The 20,873-nt window shown below is 43.4% G+C and overlaps 1 protein-coding gene across 1 annotated transcript in view; it reads left to right on the forward strand.

The window, feature by feature from the left end:
- The window catches only part of LOC138299089 (zinc finger protein 282-like), a 239,464-nt gene that overhangs the window by 31,579 nt on the left and 187,012 nt on the right, over positions 1–20,873 (forward strand). The window contains exon 2 of the mRNA XM_069237085.1: positions 14,987–15,107. Coding sequence (XP_069093186.1) covers positions 14,987–15,107 — 121 coding nt within the window. The remainder of the gene's footprint in view (positions 1–14,986; positions 15,108–20,873) is intronic.

Here is a 20,873-nt window from a genome sequence, read left to right on the forward strand (position 1 = left end):
GCTAAGGGAGACAAATGGAAAACGGCCTTCCGCACCCGGTTTGGTCTATACGAGTACTAAGTGATGCCTTATGGGCTATGTAACGTGCCGGCCGCTTTCCAGTACTTTGTGTACGATGTTCTGAGAGAGTTTTTAGATCAATTTGTAGTAGTCTACTTTGATGATATTTGAATCTTCTCCCGGAATTTGCGGGACCATGTAGATCACATGAGAGCAGTTCTAAAGAAATTGTTGGGATATAACCTATATGTGAAGTTGGAAAAGTGTGCCTTTCATGCAAAGAAAGTAGAATTCTTGGGATTCGTCTTATCAGAAAATGGAGTTTCCATGGATCCTGTTAAAATGCTAACAATCCTTGATTGGCCGCCACCTAAAACAGTGAAGAAGGTGCAAAGTTTTATTGGCTTTGCCAATTTCTACAGCCGATTTATAAAAGAGTTTTCTAAAAAGGTGGTCCCCATTACAAAACGTTTGAGAAAAGGACTACCCTTCCATTGGTCAACTGATGCAGAAGAATCTTTTGAGTTCCTCAAAAGAGCCTTTACGACAACCCGATCCTTCTCCATCCTAACCCTGAGGAGCCATTTTTTGTGGAAGCTGACGCCTCCGACCAAGGGATTGGTGGTGTATTGTCTCAGAGGCACAAGGAAACAGGTCAACTTCACCCATTGGCATTTCGATCCAGGAAGTTAACTCCTCCTGAAAGAAATTATCCAGTTGCTGACAAAGAGCTATTGGCAATGAAGGATGCCTTTCAGGAATGGCAGCATTATTTATTAGGGGCTCGTCATGTAGTCACTATGTTCACCGATCATAAAAATCTTCAGTTTTTAAAGTCTGCTAAGACACTAACTCCAAGGCAGTTGAGGTGATCCTTGGACTTTGCAGATTTTAATTTTACCTTTACCTCTTGACCTGCTTCTGCCAGTGGTAAGGCAGATGCGTTCTCAAGAATAAATAATATACCTGGAGCCCGAGAAGCTGAAAAGATTCCAATTATTCCAGCAGACAAGTTTGTTTGTACCTTACAATTTTCTGAAATAAAAAGGAAGGTTCGAGAATCCATGTCTGACCAAGAAATTTCAGATTGGGCCAACAAAAATGAAGGAAGAAGGGTTTTAGAAAATCTTCCTTTTGTTGAAAATGCTTTATATTCGCCAACTCTGGAGTTGCAAGAACTAGCACTACAAGCTGTCAGGAATAAGGCCAGGCGCAGTCCAGGTCTCGCCCGAAATTCCGCTGCGCAACTCTGCGGCGCTTTAAGCGCACCACTTGTCATCCCCTCTTGTTCCAAAGGTGACCACCAGCGTTGTCTGCCCTGTGGCAAAACTCATAGAGCTGCAGGTTAAGGGCATTGGTGGACAAGATGCACTTATCAGTGCTATTCTATGAAGGGACTACAATTCCAAAGTTTTTAGAGGCAGCAGCCATCTTAGGGTGTGGCAGGCCTATAAAGCCCAGCCACACCGAAGCACGTTGCTCACTGTTTTGAAGACTTCGATGCAGCCAGACCTCGTGGAGGTTTTTCTGGAGAAGTCCAGAGTTTCTGAATGGCAGAGCATTGTCTAACCAAAGTCTATGGTGCATTAAAAAACAAGTAGGTCGCACTCGTAGCGGTAAGGACTTGCTGAATCCAAGTTTGAAGAAAGTTATTACTTCCAAAAGGTAACGCACTTTTATGCACAGTAATTCGAGGTGTTTCCGTCCACAGAGATAAAGCGATCTTTTGGCACAGTAATTCAAAGCGTTTCAGTTCACAGATGTAACGCGCTTTTGTGCACAGTAATTCAAGGTGTTTTTCGTTCAGATATAAAGCTCTCTTTTGGCACAGTAATTCAAAGCGTTTCAGTTCACAGAGAACGCGCTTTTGTGCACAGTAATTCAAGGTGTTTCCGTTCACAAATGTAAAGCGCTCTTTTGGCACAGTAATTCAAAGCGCTTCAGTTCTCAGATGTAAAGCGCTCTTGGCATGATAATTCAGGCACTTTAGTTCTCAGATGTAAAGCGTTCTTGGCATGATAATTCAGGCGCTTCAGTTCTTAGATGTAAAGCGCTCTTGGCATGATAATCCAGGCGCTCCAGTTCTTAGATGTAAAGCGCTCTTGGCATGATAATCCAGGCGCTCCAGTTTACAGATATAAAGCGCTTCAATTCACAGGAGGAAAAGGTTCTCTGCACAATAATCGACGTGATTTGGAATACTTGAGTAAAAGCGCTTCCTGGTGTTATTAAGTATGGCGCTTTAGGTTTAATGGGTAAAACCTTTTTGGCATTTATTATTATGAATGTGAAAGTATTTTTGGAGATAAACAAATCAAAGTTTTCATTGTTCTTTGAATAATTTAAGATATTAAAAGCATATTTAAGTCTTTGAGATTTTCTAAGTCATGATCAAAGGTTTATGTTGTCAATACATAAATGTTACAGGATTGATATTCTGTGTATAATCATAGTTCAAGGTTCTTGCCATCTCTTGAATTTGAGGTTGTGTTTTACAAGGGGCTTCGCCCTCATTTCAGAAGAGGTCTCCACATGATATCTCGGAGACACATTTAGTCAGGAGTCCATAAATGATGTACGTTTCTATGAATGAGTAAATGCATATTGTTCTAACCTTTCCTTTTCAGATCTCTCTCCCTACTGTTCCCTTCCCTAATTCCCTTCCCCCCCCGACCGGCTTCACCATAACTCTGTGCTATAATAGCTTTCTGAGTTGGTGATACCGGGAGGTGGGCCTTTTATCCAGCGACTTGCAGATCCCGAGAAAAGGACCCCGTGACACAAGCGTGTCATGATGATCCTTTAGCTGGCCATAAAGGAATTGTAAATACTACAAAATTAATTAAGAGGTATTTCTGGTGGCCTGCCACGATCCCTCAAATAAAACAATACTTTCAAACCTCTGATAAATACATTTGGGTAAAGACAACACGATTAGATCCTGAAGGTGCGCTTCAGCCTCTTCCCATTGCACCATATCCCTGACACCATTACTATGGATTTGGTTGTAGATTTACTTCAAGTCAAGATTTTGACACAATCCTAGTTTTTGTAGACACCTTTTCTAAAATGAGTAATTTCATCCCTCTGAAGAAGGTTCTGCAAGCCTCTCAGTTAGCACAGTTATTTTCACAGCACAGAGTGACATGGCATTCTGGTGGTTGTCTTCTCAGATCGAGGTCCCCAATTTGTTTACCAGTTCTGGATGGCCTTTATGAAACAACTTGGAATAGACTCACGTAATTCTATCAGTTATCATCCGGAAACGGATGGACAGACAGAAAAAGCTTACCAGGAGATAGAGCAGTACCTACGCTTACATCTACTGAACCAAGATAATGATTGGCCAGTTTTCATTTGGACAGCAGAATTTCCATACAACAATGCTATTCATGCCTCCACTGGTTATTCTCCTTTCTATTTGCACTCTGGTAGGCACCCAAACATTATCTTAGGAAGGTTGGGAGGCTTGGTCAGTAAGAAAATTCAAAAGACCTACCAATCCGCTAGAGAACACTTGACCAAGGCGTAGGTCTCTTACAAGAAACATGCTGACAAAAAGAGGAGAGGCAACCCTGGTTATTGCGAGGGTGAGAAGGTTTGGCTATCCACTTGACATTTACATTTAAGAGGGAACAAAATATTCCAGCCTAGCTATGTAGGACCCTTTAAAATAAAGAAAATTGTAAATCCAGTAACAATTAAACTCGCCTTGCCCCTCAGATTAAGGTTCATCCAGTATTCCATGTCTCGCTTCTTAAAAGAAGCCCTCCCAACGTTAGGACAACCACCCCTCCAGATCCTATCCAAGTAGATTCACATTTAGAATATGAAGTGAATAGAATTTTAGACTCCGAGTTTAAAAAAGGAACATTATATTACCTCATTGATTGGAAAGGTTTCGGCCCAGAAAAAAAGGTCCTGGGAAGCCTTCCAAAATGTGCATGTTCCAAGGTTGATAAAGCAATTTCACTACACTTTCTCCAACAAATCATCTGTGGGAGGGAGTTCTTTGGAGGGGGGTACTGTCAGGAGGACTATTGCCAGCATTGTTAAGTTCTTCCCTCAGCAAAAACGATTCCCCTTTTCCTTGTACCCACGTTGGTTGCAGCAGGTTCCTCACTCCCGGTGGCTCTTGCAGAGGCTGTTCTTAGAACTAGCTTCTTCAAGTTTAACTGCCACTCAAGATAGTGGCTGCAAATCCTAGTGAGGTCAGTGCTCTAGTGTTTCTACCTTAGTCTCGTGCTGAAGCTTCCCTCCAGCTGTTTCTCTCTGGGAGCCCTGCACTTCAACTGTCATCCTGAGGAGAATGAGCAGTGTTCCTGAGGCGCTTTGTTTCATAGAGAATTCTTCCAGTTTTGAGTAATTACTTCTTTTTCGTGTAACGGTGTGCACACCAGCTACTTTTTCCCTTTTTGAAGAGGCTGAATTTTTTCCTTCTCCCAACAACTGGCTATCGGCTTTATGAGGAGAATTTGTTTTGGCTTAACAGAACTTCAAGCAACTGCAGTAAGGAATCCTTTTGTATGATTTCCAGACTTGCCAATATATATATGTACATATATATTCAAGAACGTTTTGCTTTGCAGGCTTGTCGGTCTTATAGACAAACCTCAGTGCTCAGACTAATTCCTAGAGACTGTGATTGAGAAAACTGAACCTTGAGAAGGAGTTTTTGTTTCCTGTAAAATATATTAGTTTGTATATTTGTCAACTTTTGAACTGTTCTCTAGAGAACCTTTGAAACCTCTGACTCCTGGAGGAAAGAAGATATTAAGTTAACATTGTTCTCTTTCAGAGAGGCTAGTCTCTCAAAAGATCCAGGTTAGGAGAACAATAGAATTGGGTGAATGTGAATGGCTGAACAGTTGAATGCGCAGTAAGAATGTACTTATCTATGCTGTTAGCACCTAACTGCAGGTCCTTCCTTTAAAGAAATCCCAATAAGAAAAAAGGTGCAGGTTTTCAGAGAGACACCCTGAATATCCTATCTTCAAGTGGGAAACACAGGCTGAAACTGAATTTGGAGGCAGTCTCTCTTTTTCTATTCCCATTCCCCTTTCCCTCTAGCGGATGCAGAGTTCAGATAATCAGTTAAAGTCTGAGCACACATCTGTTGTTTGGAGTTGGGTAAAAGGCATCTGCTCCTGTGGAAGTTTGATTTAATGGGTAATCTTCAGACAGTGGGGCTTAAATGTCCCTAAGGAATTATTGTATCTCAGTCTGGGGAGAAATACCCCTGGCTTCATAAAGCATGGAGCAGTATGTTGCAAATTCCTCTGCTATGTGCTCCACCCCAGTCCTGACCTCCCCGCTATCAGTCATAAGCTGAAGCACCCAACAGTGGGCCTGATCTCTCTTTTCCAGCCATGTCAGTAATTTGCCGGCTTTGTTCCCTATTTCGTTAAGTTTCCTCTGGGTCAGGATGTGGGTTGCGCATCCTGCGCCTTCGGCTAGATCTCTGTACTCTCTTTAAAACTGAGAGTATGGGCTATTGTCACCTTATACCCCCCCAGACAATTTCTGGTCTAAGGCCAGTATCTCCTTGTCTAAGTGTTCCATGTGGGCCCTTGCTTCTTTCTTTTTTCCTCACTATCAGGGAGTAGGCTTGGCCCCTGAGGACAGTTTTGTAGGCTTCCTATATACTAATAGAGGAATCCATGGATCCCTCATTGTCCTTAAAATAATAGTCTGTTGTCTCTCTAAGGGCCGTCATAATGTTTTTGTCTTTCATGTACCATGGGTTAACTGGGTTCAGGCCTGTGTTTGCTTTGGAGTCACTGCTTAACTCAAGCCATACTGGTTATTGGTTGGATATTCGTGGGCAAGGTGTTTCACTTCAGCTATTCTGGTTAGCTGCGTGTGGTGCATGAAAATATGATCTAAGTGTGTGGCGCTACTGTTTGCTCCTGAGAGAAATGTGTATTGATGCTCCTCTGGCTGGCACATGCACCATGCGTCTATGAGGCCAAGGGTCTTTGTGAACGTTGCTAGTGTGGACGTCGCTTTGGGTCGTTTTGCTTGGTTGACTCTGTCTAACGTTTCAACATGGCAGCATTGTAATCTCCTCCCATGATTAGCATTCCTTCTGGCAGCTGCAATAGCAATGCGCTCAGTTTTGGGAGGGTTAACTGATAATGGCGTGGTGGGATGTAAACTGCACATTCCATGAGCTATGATTGTTCTCCGGCAGGCTCACGGTTTCAGAGGTTGGCCTGGTGGTCTGTGAGCCCTTTCTACTAAGAAAAATTTCGAGAGGCCAGATGGCTTCACTATGTTGAGGATGAGATGCTCCACAAAGAGGTCGACACTGGGACCTTCTGCCTTTTCCGGGACCCAATTATGTGTAGGTTGTTTCTGCTCGATTGCCTTTCTTTATCTTCGAGTTTGGTGCAGATCCGGTCATTGTCTTTTTGTAGGCGATCAACTTGTTGAAGCATAGTGGCGGCTGAGTCCGCAAACTCCGCCAGGGCTGCCTCTGAATCTTATACTCTGTCTCTGAGTTTGTTGACGTCAATTCGTAGCAGCAACAGCTGTATGACGAAGGAGTGTTTCATGGTTTCTAGTGTGTCTTTGACTCCTTGTATCACCATCATTATTTTGGGGAGAGTAAGTTGGGGAGCCGGCATTGTCGCGATGAGTGTAGAATCCTGAGGGCTGGCTCTTGCATCCCCTCCCCCCCCCCCCCAAGATGCCATTTGTACAGTGCATTTGTCCATCTTATTTGATTGGTGGGGGCTCCTCTCTCTACCCTTAACCATGGCCGGCTGTTGGGTTTCAGGGCTGAAAGCAGGGCGCTGATCGCCGCCGGGGGTGAAAGGATGCCGCCGGGAATAGCATTTCCCCCCCCCCGCGGCCTTTCGGTTTCATGCCAGTTAACTGGTCTTTTGCATCAGAGGGTGTATGTAGGGTAGCCCTCACTTCCTTACTTGTTGTAGATGGCCCAGTAGAGATCAAGTCACATCTGGCAAGAGAGGAGAGTCATCACAAGTGGGCCCCGCGGCCCCCCTCCGCGTCTGGCGTGATGGGGCAGGCATGTGGCATATAAATGGACAAGTCTGTCACAGCCACAGGTATCACCCACAGTGAGGTTGCTGTAATGGTCGTAAGGGGGGGCTCGCGGGAAGCCTCCAGATGCCTCCGCCTGTGGACCACTGAGAGCCCAGCCTGAATGGTAAAGACTGGGGCGGACTGGTGTAGTAGAGGTCTCACGACAGAGCGTCTTCTGTGCTGGGGCGGCAGTGGGTCCACGGCACCTCTAACCCCCACTTGTCCCCTCTTGCCTCTAATGAGACCCTCTCTGTTATGCCCACAGAGCAGACTCCTCGTACTATGAGGCCTTTAGACAATCGATGAGGCTTGGGAAGGGCTGCCCAGGCTCTGCTTCTCTGCAGGAGAGGGGGGTTAAGTCCAAATGCCCCAGTGGTCACTGTGTGGGCCACAGAGGGCCGAGCTTCCCACACCCCCACTGGCCCCACAAACGCCACTGGGCCCTTACATAGCGGGAGGCACAGGCCGGTCGAGCGCCCGCCTGTTGGTGCTGGGGGCCTTGGGGCCTTGACGGGCCGAAACATGCCGCCCGCCCACTTCAGGTTGGCTGCGTCCACACCGCTTTCTGGGGTGTCCAGTACTGTCTGCGTTGGGACCTCTCTGGGCGCTATAGAGGTGAGCCCGGCTCCTGGGCCTTTGAAGGTGGGTCACTCGATCTGCACCAGCCCCCTCTTCCTGCCTATGATCTGGAGCGCATAGACCCGGCCGTCCCACTCTGCACTCTGGGTGATATCAAAGTCTGCTTTTCGCCTCCCCGAGAGGACCCACTACCCTCGCCACCACCTCTGCGATCAAGCAGGGCGAGTCAGGTTTTGGTTGGATGGTTTGCACAGGCACATCAGGCTAGGGAGCACTCTGAGATGGCCTCTGCCATAATCAGCCGCAAGCCGCACCCCCCTTCATAGATGGTTTTAAAAGTGTTATTCCACAGAGGGTCCCTCCTGCACCACTGTGGAACCTTAACATTGTGCTCAACAGACTCATGGGTCCCCCACTGGATCCACACCATTCATGTCCTCTTCAATTTCTCTCATGGAAAGTGGCTTTCTTAGTTGTTTTTCCAGCACTCAGGCGTATCTGCAATTTCCAGGCACTAAGCTTGGAAGAACCCTTCTTCCAAACTCATAGGGATAAAGTAGTTCTTCCACTAACCCTAAATTCCTCCCTAAAATTATTTCAAAGTTTCACATTAACCAGTCCATTGAACTACCAGTCTTCTTCCTGCAACTAGACTATGTTGCAAAAATAGCCCTTCACACTCTGGATGTCAAAAGAACACTCATGTTCTACATTGACAGAACCAAAGAGTTTAGGAAGACCAAACAACTTTTTGTGGCTTTTACTGCCACCTCATACATGTAACCCAATAGGCAAATCAGGCATAGCCAGATAGCTAGTTAAATGTATACAGACTTGTTATGCTAAAGCTAAGAGACCTTTGCCTGTTGCACCTGGAGCACACTCTACTAGAAAAAAGAGTGCTACCAAGGCCTTCCCTAAAAGCATTCCTATAGTTGACATTTGTAAGACAGCTACATGGTCCAAGCCATACACATTCACAAAACACTACTGTTTGAATGTGTTTGCAGGCCAACAAGCCAACGTAGGTCAGGCTGTGCTGCGCACAATTTTCCTATCAATTGTAACTCCTACAGGCTAGACACCGCTTTTATGGAGGGACTGCTTTACAGTAAAGCAGAGCATGTGTGTCTCCAGCCACACATGCCATTGAACGGATTATGTTATCCTGCAAGCATCTGTTCGTGGCATGTATTGCTGTAGATTCACATGCGCCCTCTCACCTCCCCGGACGCCTGTGGCCTTTGCATTTACATTATTATATTGTGTATATATACGTATATATGTATTTTTCTTTTTGCATGGGCATCTTTCCCTATACTTTCCTTCTTTACACTCCTTTCTCACCGGTCTGCAGGAAAACAATCAAAGGAGTCGTTGCCCATGCACAATATCACCAAAAAGAAGATACACAATCTCGTGACTCAGAACACTTCTTAGAAGAAAAACAACTTGCACCATCATGCTTAACCTGCAATAAATTGTGATTCTCCTCTTCACTTTCTTTCACAAGAAATCTTTTGACCCATCAAGAGGTAGACATATTGAATTTTAGATGCATCTCTTTTTCTTTGTCTCAATCAGTAAATTTGCTCTGCGTCGCCCGAAATTCAACCCCCACTTCTATACTTCATATTTAAATCTCTCAAATAACCTACCTGATTTCCAGAACCTTTTAAAAACAGCAGTTCAAGCTCCTGTTGTGTCCGGACTAGAGTTCAGAATTGCTATCCTAGCAAATACTTCTCATCCCTCATTTGCACCACTCACAGCAGTGCTAAATTTGGCTGACAGACTAATCTCAGACAAAAGAAAATGTGACCATGTCATCCCTCTGAGCTCTTGATCTCCACTGGCTTTCCGTAAATATAATGATACATGTCAAGTGCCATTCACCCAACCAATATAATCTGTTCTCCATATCAAGTGGCCAAAGAGGCCTAAGATACCAAAACTCCTTACAATCGGAAGTAATTATATTAAGTTTCTTTTGCCCTTAAGAACTTCTCCTTCAATGGAACTGCACCTTCCTCGAACTCCAAACATCTTGACATGCCAATCAGACAAACTTTTCCCATTTCCAGAAGTCACTTAAAGTTCACACTTTCAGTCTCTTCTCAGGCCTTTACAGCTTCCCTTTCTAAATCCTACCATTGGTCTACCAAATGTCATTCTAACCCATGATGTTAGTGCCATGTAAGAAAAATACTTTTTCTGTTGGGTTGGCTAAAATGTTCTTCAACAGTTGTATATAATGTGATCAGTTGAGTTACCGGTAAAGCCCTCCAATACCCCAAATGTTCTTAAGTTAATAAATAGCTTTCATTTATGCCTAGGAAGGCACTTGTTTGAGTTGCATTGTTTTTATTTATACTCCTGGCTGCATTTGTTCTGCTGCTGAGCATCAGATGAGCACTGCCGTGCACCGGGATGACCCCCTCTTCCACTCACAGACAGCACGCTTGTCCCCTCTGCTGCCCTCCGTGTTCTTGAGGGGTTTAGGGCACGGTGACAGGGGCAGGAGCTACTGTGCACTAGATTACCATTCATATTTGTAAAGCAGAAGTGAAAGTAAATGGTACACAAATTTTGAAAGAAACAATGATTCTAGAGCTGTACTGTAGCACCCAAGAAAAAATGTATGGATTTATACTAATCAACCAAAATATTTAGTTTTGAAGCTTTCAAAGTAATTCTGTCATTGTTTTGGGTAAATACATAAGAAGGATGTCTTCGTTCAGGTTGGACGAACGGTCACAAAGGATGCGTTTTTGTGATTTTTCTATTTGTAACAAATTGTAAATTCAATTGGTCTTTCTGCATCTGTAGATATCCCTGCACATTGGTGTGACTAATGCTTTAGATGGGAGTGAAATAATATTTACTGCCGTGCTTATGAATATCATTATAACTAACACACATTACAGAAGCTGTACCGAGAATTGCATACTATCGGCCTTTTCTTCACCAAGTTTTCCACTGTATTGAACTGGTTTAGTTAATTTCAACCCCAATAAATTGTGTTACTTAAATGCTTAAGTGCTAAGCCCCCCCCCCCCCAACATGTTTTAGCAGTAAGTGGTTAATATTACCTATTTTTACAATTTCTACCTACTTGCAGCTTGGGTAGAAGAGAGGTGTGAAACCCATAGTTGAACCTGAATTCTGCATAGGATCTTTTGTGTAGATTGCACATGCTTTCTCCAAAGGAGCTATTTGTTGAAATGTAAAAAAACATAGTGAAAGTCCATATGAAAAAAAATAGAAACAGTGACAATATTTTGATGTATTATTATTTTTTTTTTGCATTGAAGAATGATCTACAAAGTAATGTCATTACGACCCTCAGACATTTCTGGTTGCAGAGATAAATAGTGTTTGTCAGATGCCTAGGAAAATGCAATACCTAGAGCCATCAACCGAACTGTCGCTTATAGTGATGTTGAGCATACACTAGTCAATAAGGTAAAATCATATGATAGAAAAATAGATGTGAAGGACATCATTAAAGTTTTGAGTTGTGCTCTAGAATCTGAGTGTAGGAACTGGGGTAATTTGTGCCACCCTGAATTTGGGTTACCTATTGATTATGTCAGGTTATTACAAGGGATTTTACTAAATATGTTTTTGGTACATACTACCCTTAATTTGGAAGGCAAAAAAATATGAAATACAGTAGATTATAATAGATACCCAAATATTAATTGTTTCCACCCTTCTCCTAATAACAATTCCCACTTGGGTAGTTGGGCCGATTGCCCTTGACATGAAAGTCCTAAAAAAATGGAATTATCCATTACATTTCAATAATTTGGGGAATGTGGGTAACTGCAGTATTTGGGTCTGGGTTCGACAGACACTCATGGAAATCTACCAGCACCAGGCGTTTCTGAAAGCAAGACACCTGCATGAGTCCATGGTTCTGTGGCCCCTCATAAATGTCACAACTTTTTCTTATCCAGAACGCTCTGTAAATGTCAAGTTTTGAATAAAAACATAGACTTTCTTCAAATTTCTTTGAAGGAAAGTTCAGAAATCTGCAGAGATTGGCAAAAGTGCTACCATCCAGCATTGCCACACTTCTCACAATTAAAAAAAGTACCTCCGTTTTTTTTTTGGGTGGGCCTTTTGCTCATGACAGGAAAGACCTCAAAATCCAAAATGGAAGCATCAAGATTTTACCTTTTGAGTTTTGTGTATGTAAGTAGCTGCGGTGTTTGGACCTGGGATTGGCCAGCACCCAGTGAAAATATTTCAGAGTATTTAAAGGAATACTGAGATCCAGGGCTGGTGTCTTGTACAGCCAATCTTCCAGACATGAGGTGACCCCACCTTAAGCCGGCAAGATTACTGACAGGAACTTTGTGTTTCTTGTAACCTTGGAGCTGTTGATCTGCTGAAAGAGGGAAAGAAGTGCCTGGTCCCTGCAGGGAGACAACTGCAAAGGAGAAGCCCAGCTGAGGTTCCCAGTAGAATTGAGGCTGCCTCAGATATTGCAGACTGCGGTGGCGAGTGTAATTGTCACTGACCCAAGTGTGGAGTGGGTCTCCTGGCCTGCCCAACCTAACCTCAAGCCGTCTGTTCATCTGCAAGAGGTGCAACCACTGCTATGACTGTTCACCCAATTGTTCTGCTGCTGGGAGCCACTGTGACTTGAAGTGTGTGCAGCTAGGAGTGTCCATAATCTGAAACGCCAGCTGCTATGAACGATTCCTCCCATCCCCTAGAGAACATCATTGGTTAGCACTAAAGTGATGTGTGTGGACTCTGCTGACTTACATGGCCTCCACTCAAGGCTCTCAAACGCTAACAGAATTCCTGGGCAGATCAAAGCATTCTGACACATTGAGGAAATCTGAAGAAGAAAGATCATCTAACTCAGAAACCTTCTACATGCGCTTATTGTATTCCAACATCAGTACCCAGGTAAAGAACTGTTGAACTCCCATATGTGTCTTGCGTATTGAACTAAAGTGGGCTGGAACAATGCCATAACTTTAAAGACTCAGTGCTGGAACATATGTAAGCACTGACCTACTGGTCATAAAACCAGGGAAGCTGCTTAAATATTCTGTAGTAAGCCTGCACCTGAGCCTATGTTAAACCTGAATAGGTTCTGAATAGAAATCCCTATAGTTAATTATTTCTGTGTGTAGTATTGTAACATAATGAAACTAGAACATTCCAAAGGTCTTATATATAGCCCACTGTTATAACGTTCCTCCTGTACGTGGGAAAAACATCATGTTATGCGAACATATGTTATTCCAGTGTACCGGAGGCATGTTATAGCAGTAAGCTATATATACGGCTTTTTTTTTTGTTTTTTTTTTGGGAGGTATATCTATACGAGCAATATGAGAGGATATGCCTGAGGAGTCTGATGTTGGTCTCTAGTAGGCATCAAAGAGGTAATACCTCCTAGAATCTCACTCTTGAGAGTCTTTACAATCAAAGCTTTGTGTGGCAATTTACATTAATAACTTTGTGTGTCGAATAGAAGTCCTGAACCTATAGTGAATTCATACGTTTTGAATAAATGCTAGTCCTGAAGAAGGTAGCAATGAAGGAATAGTTAACACCGAAACGCTTGTTGGCCACCTCTGTTTAGGTTCATCGTATTGGTTCCAGTAGTGTGCAGTATTTGGGAAGCCAGTACCGTGCACCAGTACCTGTGTTGGGCACAGTGTGAGATGTCTGGGAACCAGTGTTTAATTTACAGGATGATAGAGTGTGAATGTGTGAATGAATGCTGTCGAGGTACAGGGTTAAAATATTTTAGGCCAGATTTAGGGTTTGGCGGAGGGGGTTACTCTGTCACAGACATGACAGATATTCCCTCCCCCGTATTACAATCCCATAGTAGCCCATGGATATCGTCATAAAGCGGACAGGATAGCCGTCACATTTGTGATGGAGTAACCTATCTGCCAAACTCTAAATCAGGCCCTTTGAGTAAAAAGATTTTTGGAAAAAGAAATAATAAATTACTTTATAAACAATTAACTGTACAAGCATTAAATTGGATAATGCATATTAGACTCAAGCTGCATGAATACAGTTATCATTTTTTTTAAATATGAAATTAAACTGAATAATGTCAATTTGTAATGAGATATTTGTCATAGATCTTATAGATGTTTCACTAAGGAGAAGGAATACAGATTGAATGTTAGGTTTGTTGCTGTTCTTATTACCCCCTCTCCCAAACCTGGGGGGGTTTCCCCTTGTTTGCACACTTTGTCAAACCCACGTCAGAGCATGTCAGAGGAGATTTATAATGCATATTAGAATCAAGCTGCATGAATACAGTTATAATTTTTTTTTAATATGTAATGAAACTGACTAATGTCAATTTGTAATGAGCTATTTGCCATAGATCTTATAGATTTTTCATAGAGGAGAAGAAATACAGATAGAGCGGTAGGTTTGTTGCTGTTCCTATTACCCCCTCTCCCGAACCTAGGGGGGTTCCCTTTGTTTGCACACTTTGTCAAACCCTGCATCAGAGCAGATTTAGAATTCATTTTCATTAAATCTTATTCTTCACTAGCAGGATATTGCAATTTGAAATTACTTTTTCTGTGCAGCTACATGGATGATTGTTTCCACAAATACCTGTGTACTCTTCTATCCACCCTAGTGTTCTCACTTATCCATGCAAGCTTTCATCTAGTTATTATTCAATCCACAGACATTCACCCTCCCTTCTACACACACCTACGGACTTTGCATACATTGATCCATCCTCTACACATCCATCATCTACCAAACACATATCCAACTATCTAGTCCCAATATTTTTTCCATTAACTGATGCTTATGTTCCGCCGTGCAACCACACTCAACCATCTAATTATATGCAGTCTCAATCATCCATCTATTTTGTTTGACACACACACACACACACATGCACACACACACTTGAGTATACTGAATGCCCATTGCATTCACACATATCACACAACAACATACAGTCATTACAAAACAAGAACACATTGTACAAAAATAAGCCAGGTATGTTGACTTTGTCAGACTTTCTTTTTATTATGTTAACAAATTGAAGGAGATTGTAATATGTGTCATCCTTATGAAATGTATAATAATACTTTCTAAATTGCTTTTGTTGAAGTAGGGTTATGATTTTTTTGTCTATTCAGAAATATACGGTTTTTGGAACCCTGTGTCTGAGGGAAAAACAGTGCCGCCTGCTAACATGATTTACGTTAGGACCTGCATGTCTCTGTAGTCTTATGGGTGACTATCCTATTTATGTGACTATACTGGCATTATACTTTTGAACCCACTGTTTGAAGGTGCTGTTTATGTGATGTAACAGGTATTGTCTTGGTTGCAGGTTACGTTCCAGGATGTTGCTGCCTGTTTCTCTGAAGAAGAGTGGAAGCTTTTACATGAGTGGCAGAAAGAGCTTTACACAAATGTGATGAAGGAAATCCACCAGGCCTTGGCATCACTGGGTGAAGTTAAACAGTTTTTCTTTATCTAAGGGGTGTTTAGTCAAATAAACTGATACTATTGTCAGATAATAGGTTATGTGTGCTTATTTATTTTTGTATTTATTTTAGGGTTGCTTTAAAGCATGACGTGAAGCTTAGTTGTTGCTTTGTTGGTACCTTGTGTCATATATAATGAAAATCTAATTTTTGGTATTATTTTTAATATTAGTGTAAACAGTATCTTTGTTCCAATATTTTTGTAATTTCATTATAAGTATGGGTAGATGATAATTGTTTTCATTGATATTTTGGACTCATTTTTGTGTGTGTCTTGATATTTGTTGTTCAGGTGTTCTGTCAGATATCCCCAGCAGACACTTACTCCTAAGCTATGAACGCTAAAACGATGGATTGGGATGCAGCCTGAGTGATTGCTAGTGGCAGAGATTATTTGACACATTCCATTCAGCTCCTCGTTTTTATTGCAGTTGCCACCCTAAGTACAATAGTGTCTCTAGTTGGCTGGGGTATGTGCCCAGTCCAAGTAAGGACCACCACTCTAGTCAGGGTAAGTCAGATGCAAACCAAAAGATAACCAGTGCTCAACCACTGGTAGCTTTGCACAGCGCAGTCAGGCTTATCTAAAGAGGCCATGTGTAAAGTATTTGTGCAACACACACACACACACAGTAGCACAATGAAGTGATTGGCAGTGGCAGAGATTATTTGACACAATCCATTCAGCTCCTTGTTTTTGTTGCAGTTGCCACCCTAAGTGCGATGGTGTCTCTAGTTGGCAGGGGTACGCGCCCAGTTCAAGTAAGGACCACCGCTCTAGTCAGGGTAAGTCAGATGCACACCAAAAGATAACCTGTGCTCAACCACTGGTAGCTTTGCACAGCCCAGTCAGGCTTATCTAAAGAGACCATGTGTAAAGTATTTCTGCAAAACACACACACACACACACAGTAGCACAATGAAAACACTACAAAAGGCTCCACACAGGTTTAGAAAATAGGTAATACTTATAAATAAATCAAGACCACAATTACTAAAATCCCATAAGTAAAGTCGAGTTATGAACTTAGAAGAATAAAAAAGATCCAGTGCTTAGAAGCAAATAGTCCTTTAGGGGTTACTTGAGGTCGTGCTGGACTGGGGCAAAGTCAACAGTTCAAATAGTCATGATGCAGCGTGGGCAAGGTACAGGAGCCACACAGGCCCGGACAACAGAGTACTTTTATCCTGGTCGCAAACATGAAATGTGTTGATTTTCCTCAGTGCTGGCGATGTGTCGGTTCCGAAAGTGAAGCGCCAGTGCTGCGATGCGTTGGTTCCGAAGCTGATGTGCAGGGTTCCTCCACGTAGTGATGGGTTGCATGGATCTTCCTTCAGAAGTGGTGGCAATGCAGTGGTTCTGATGCAGAGTTGATGCGTTGGTCTCATAGCCAATGCACCAAGTTTCTCCACCCAGTGAAGGGATACACAAATCTTCCTTCAGCAGTGGCACTGATGCAGTGGTTCTGATGCAGTGATAATGTGATGACGAAGTATGATTTTGAGTGTGATGTGCTGTCTGCTCCCGCAACACATTGATGCATCAGTTACCGCTTCCAGCAGGCTGGAGATGCATTGATTTCGCTTGTGCAAGTATCTAGGTCCACCTCCTGTGAACCAGACACAGGAGCAGGGGTAGAGCCTTTGATATCCTTGAGTCTGTAGCAACAGGGGCACGCCAGTATGCCCTTGGAGATCACTTGGGGTGCAAGGCAGTGTCCAGCTCTCCTTCAGCAAGGTCAGAGAGCAGCAGGCAGTGGGACAGCACAGCAGAAAAGCAGTCCTTCTAGGTCAGCAGTCCAGCAGAGTGACAGTCCTTGATGAAGCACAATACTCTGATAGAGTTCAGTTGTAGGTCCAGAACTGGCTGATTTGGTGGAGTCAAAGACCCAATACTTATACCCAAATGTGCCTTTAAAGTCCTGGGTGACTTAAAAGAAGGGTCTTTGAAGTGTACATGTATCCTTTCTTCCTCAGCCCTGACTCCAGGCTATCAGTAGTGGGTAATCAGCCCTTTGTGTCAGGACAGGCACAGCCCATTCTAGTGTGTCATCCCCTCCCGCCCTTCCTGCCCAGGAAGAATCATCAGAATGCAGATGAGCACTCAGACAGACCTAACCGTCCTGGGTTTGTGGCTGTCTAAAGGGAATACACAAAGTGTAGTTGTCACCCACCCCAGACTTGTATTGGACACAGGCTGAATGCGTGCCGAGCTGTAAGAGCAGAGAAGTGCCCACTTTCTAAAATAGTATTGTTACATCTGACTTTAAAAGTAAATAGGATTTATCATTACCATTCTGAAGATATGAAACATGACACAGCTACCTCTTTCTAATCAGGAATTGCAACTCAAAAGTGTTTCAAGGAATTCACAATGTTAACCTATGAGAGGAGTAGGCCTCGCAGTAGTGAAAAACGCCTTGGGGAGTTTTTCACTACCAGGACATGTCTTACTTTTTACTTATACGGCACCTTGCCCTGTGGACTAATTAGGGATTACCTTAAGAGTGACTTATGTGGAATAAAAGGGGAGTTTACTGCTTGGGAAAGGGTTTTAAATGCCAAGCTGAAGTGGCAGTAAAACTGCACAGATAGGCTCTGCAGTGGCAGGCCTGAGACATGTTTAAAGGGCTACTTCAGTGGGATACACATTCAGTGCTGAAGCCCCATGAGTAGCATTTAATTGACAGTCACTGGGTATGTGGTATACCTCTTAAATACGCCAGTTGTGTATACACCAATGTTACCATGTTTAGGGGAGAAGCACAAGCACTTTAGCACTGGTCACCAGAGGTAGAGTCCTAAGGCCAACAAAGAAAGAATCAACACAAATTTAAGTCAAGCAGGCAGAAAGGTCAGGAGAAGACCACCCTAAGGCTGACAGGTCTAACAGATGGGTATTCCCAGATGGGGGTACTGTGCTTACTGTGCCACTGGAATCAAGCTATTCCTGGCTGATTAGCCTATAATAAGGGCAAAACCGGTTCTGGATTGATAGTTTTCTGGTTCAGGGAGGACCTGGCCTGGCTTTTCGAGTTGGACTGTTCCGACTGGATCAGAGTCAAGGTTAATCTGCATATGGCTGGGTCCAGACTCAGGTGGAATGGTGAGTGAAAAACAATGGGTTGGGATGCGGGCCAAACAATTTCCAGTGGTTGAGCTTAATTCAAGCATTCCATTCATCACCTTGTTGTTGTTGCATTGTGAAACAAGCACTTTACTAACCCCCGACCCCCAAAAAACCAAAAAATACAAATATAATAAGCACGTGCATGGGTGAAAGAAAACACTCACCTCTGAGTACAGGCAATTCCCTCCTGTGCACTCTCATTAGCAGAAGTATCAAATCAAAATGGGAAGTTTCTCAAGCAGGAGACCTCATAAGAAAGGCAATAACAGCATTGCTTCTAACAGGACCTCCTTCAGGTGCCCTTCAGCAGACTGTATCAGTCCCATCTTCAGTACAGGAGATTGCGTCTGCCACACAGTTACAGCTTCAACTGACATCTTTTATATGTATCAAAGGTCTCCTTTCAGATCCAGACAAAGAGGTGTATGTTTATCACACTACACCTTTTGGACAGGTCTTGTTGTTCGCAACCATTTCTATATCACAGGAACTTTGTGGAATCAACTATCGGGCTTTTTACCATATTGGAATTCAGCTGCTGTGATAATTAAGCCAAACGTTTTTAGGGACGCTTGTCTTGAAATAACTACCGCCCTCATTGTGATTTCGGCAGGAAGATCGCCAGTGCGGTCATGACCCCGTCAGCCCTATTATGCGTTCAACGCAGGGCCTTTAGATTGTAGCTTGCAATGTGTGACACGGCTGTGCATGGGGGCGCCTGCACTGCCCATGCCAAGTGCAGGGGCCCGTCACCCATTCCGCCAGCTTTTCCCAGGCGGTGTAAAACGCCATGGAAAGGCTGGCGGAAGGGGACTCATAATCCCCAGGGTGGCTCTGCATGCAGCGCCACCCTGGAAGATTACAAACACCGAGACTGCCAGGCTGCTGGTTGGCGGCAGCCTGGCGGTGGCGGTGTTTCGACTGTGGCAGCTCCGCCATGTTCATAATATGGTGGGCGGACCACTACAACTGCGGCGGTCCGCCCACCACCATGAATCTGGCAGTCCCAGGACCGTAAAACTCATAATGAGGGCCTAAATGGCAACAATGTTACTTGGGTCCTCATTACAAGTTTGGCGGGCCGACCATCGGCCTTCCAGACCCGAGTGGAGGAGACCGTCGCAAAGCTGGAGGTCTCGTCACCCTGCCCTATTACAATGTTCTTCTTATGTTTATCTTGTTCAGCTAATTTGCAACTTAGGCCCAGTAAATTAAGCCCTGCTCTTCATCTTCAGTGGTTGTTTGAAATAAAGGACTCTTATGAGTCGTGCTTCATTTGTAAATAAAAACGTGCCGGTGCCCAATGCTCTCCTCTTAAACACGCGGCTGCAGCAATTAAATGTGAGAACACAGAATACTGAGGCGGCTTAGTCCTGAAGCCATCTCGGGCCTCTTCAATCCATATAAAGCCAATCCCTGCCCTTCGGCTCACTCTTGCAACTTTCTGCCCTCTCCCTTTGTGACGCTTTTTCGTCTTTCTCTTCCTCCGTCTTTCCCATATGAGGCTTTTGCTCGCAGCAAATGCTTGAGGCAGAAGAATAAGCCCCAGCCCTCAAAAACAAGTGCCGGTGCTTAGCACCGGAAACAACATGCACAAATTAAGCACTGCTTATGAGCCTGACGATATTAAGGCAGTGATATTGGTGCTGCTGCTTCTCCTCTGGATACTTTGTATCTCTAGTCTGTCAGCTGTAAATATCCACTTTCTTTGGTGGGGGAAATGGCCTTTCTCTCTTTGACGAGTTCATCTAAGTACTAATTTGGTCCAAGGATTAACAGTAATCCCTCCTGACAAAGGCAGCCCTTGAAAGTTATTGCCTTGACAATATCCAACTGGATATCTGGGAGGTGTATCTGGAAACATAAAAAAATAAAGCTGCTTTCTTGCGGTTGCTTTATTAAATGGGCTCAAAGCACTGTACCTCAAAGTGTGAGACAGTGGACATCTGTCCTCAGCCTTTGATGCAGTCAGAGGTTGTCTGCCTCATGGAGCAAACCGGTGCATAGCTTGAGAGAGTGGGGTGTTTGGGGTGTTGCACACAGCTAATAAATGTATTCTCTAGAAACTAGTTGGGTACAGGAAATTTCAGTCCGGTGTGGTGAGATGGCAGTCGGAGCATCTCTGTAAATAGGTGTACATGTATTTATACTTGTTTATATGTGTTTTTCTAAAGGGACCTTCTTTCTTGTCTTTCCTTTCTTTCCTGAATAAGCCAGAGCTTTACATGGCTGAAGAGTATCAACTTTCATTACTATGAGACTTTTTAAAAGAGGCTTTTTTGCACCAGTTGAGTTGACTGACATGGTATACAGTAGTAAGTGAAGTCCTATCCAGTTAACCCCTTGTTTTGATTACTATTTCCTCAGTAGACTATAGAAGGAATGACCACATAGACACCTTCAAATGGAATACTTTTGTGAGACAAGAAATGAAAACTGACATTGTCCATTTTTTCTCTATCTAATGAATTGTATATTTGTGGTTATTTGTAGGTTTAAATGTGTTCATATATGTATATACCCAGAAGATGGAATGAACTCTAGGTGTATTTATTGGCTGGCATTATCACTATATTTTCTTAATTAACACATGATGCTTG

This window comes from Pleurodeles waltl, chromosome 1_2 (genome assembly GCF_031143425.1).
Source record: "Pleurodeles waltl isolate 20211129_DDA chromosome 1_2, aPleWal1.hap1.20221129, whole genome shotgun sequence".
NCBI classification, from domain to species: domain Eukaryota; kingdom Metazoa; phylum Chordata; class Amphibia; order Caudata; family Salamandridae; genus Pleurodeles; species Pleurodeles waltl.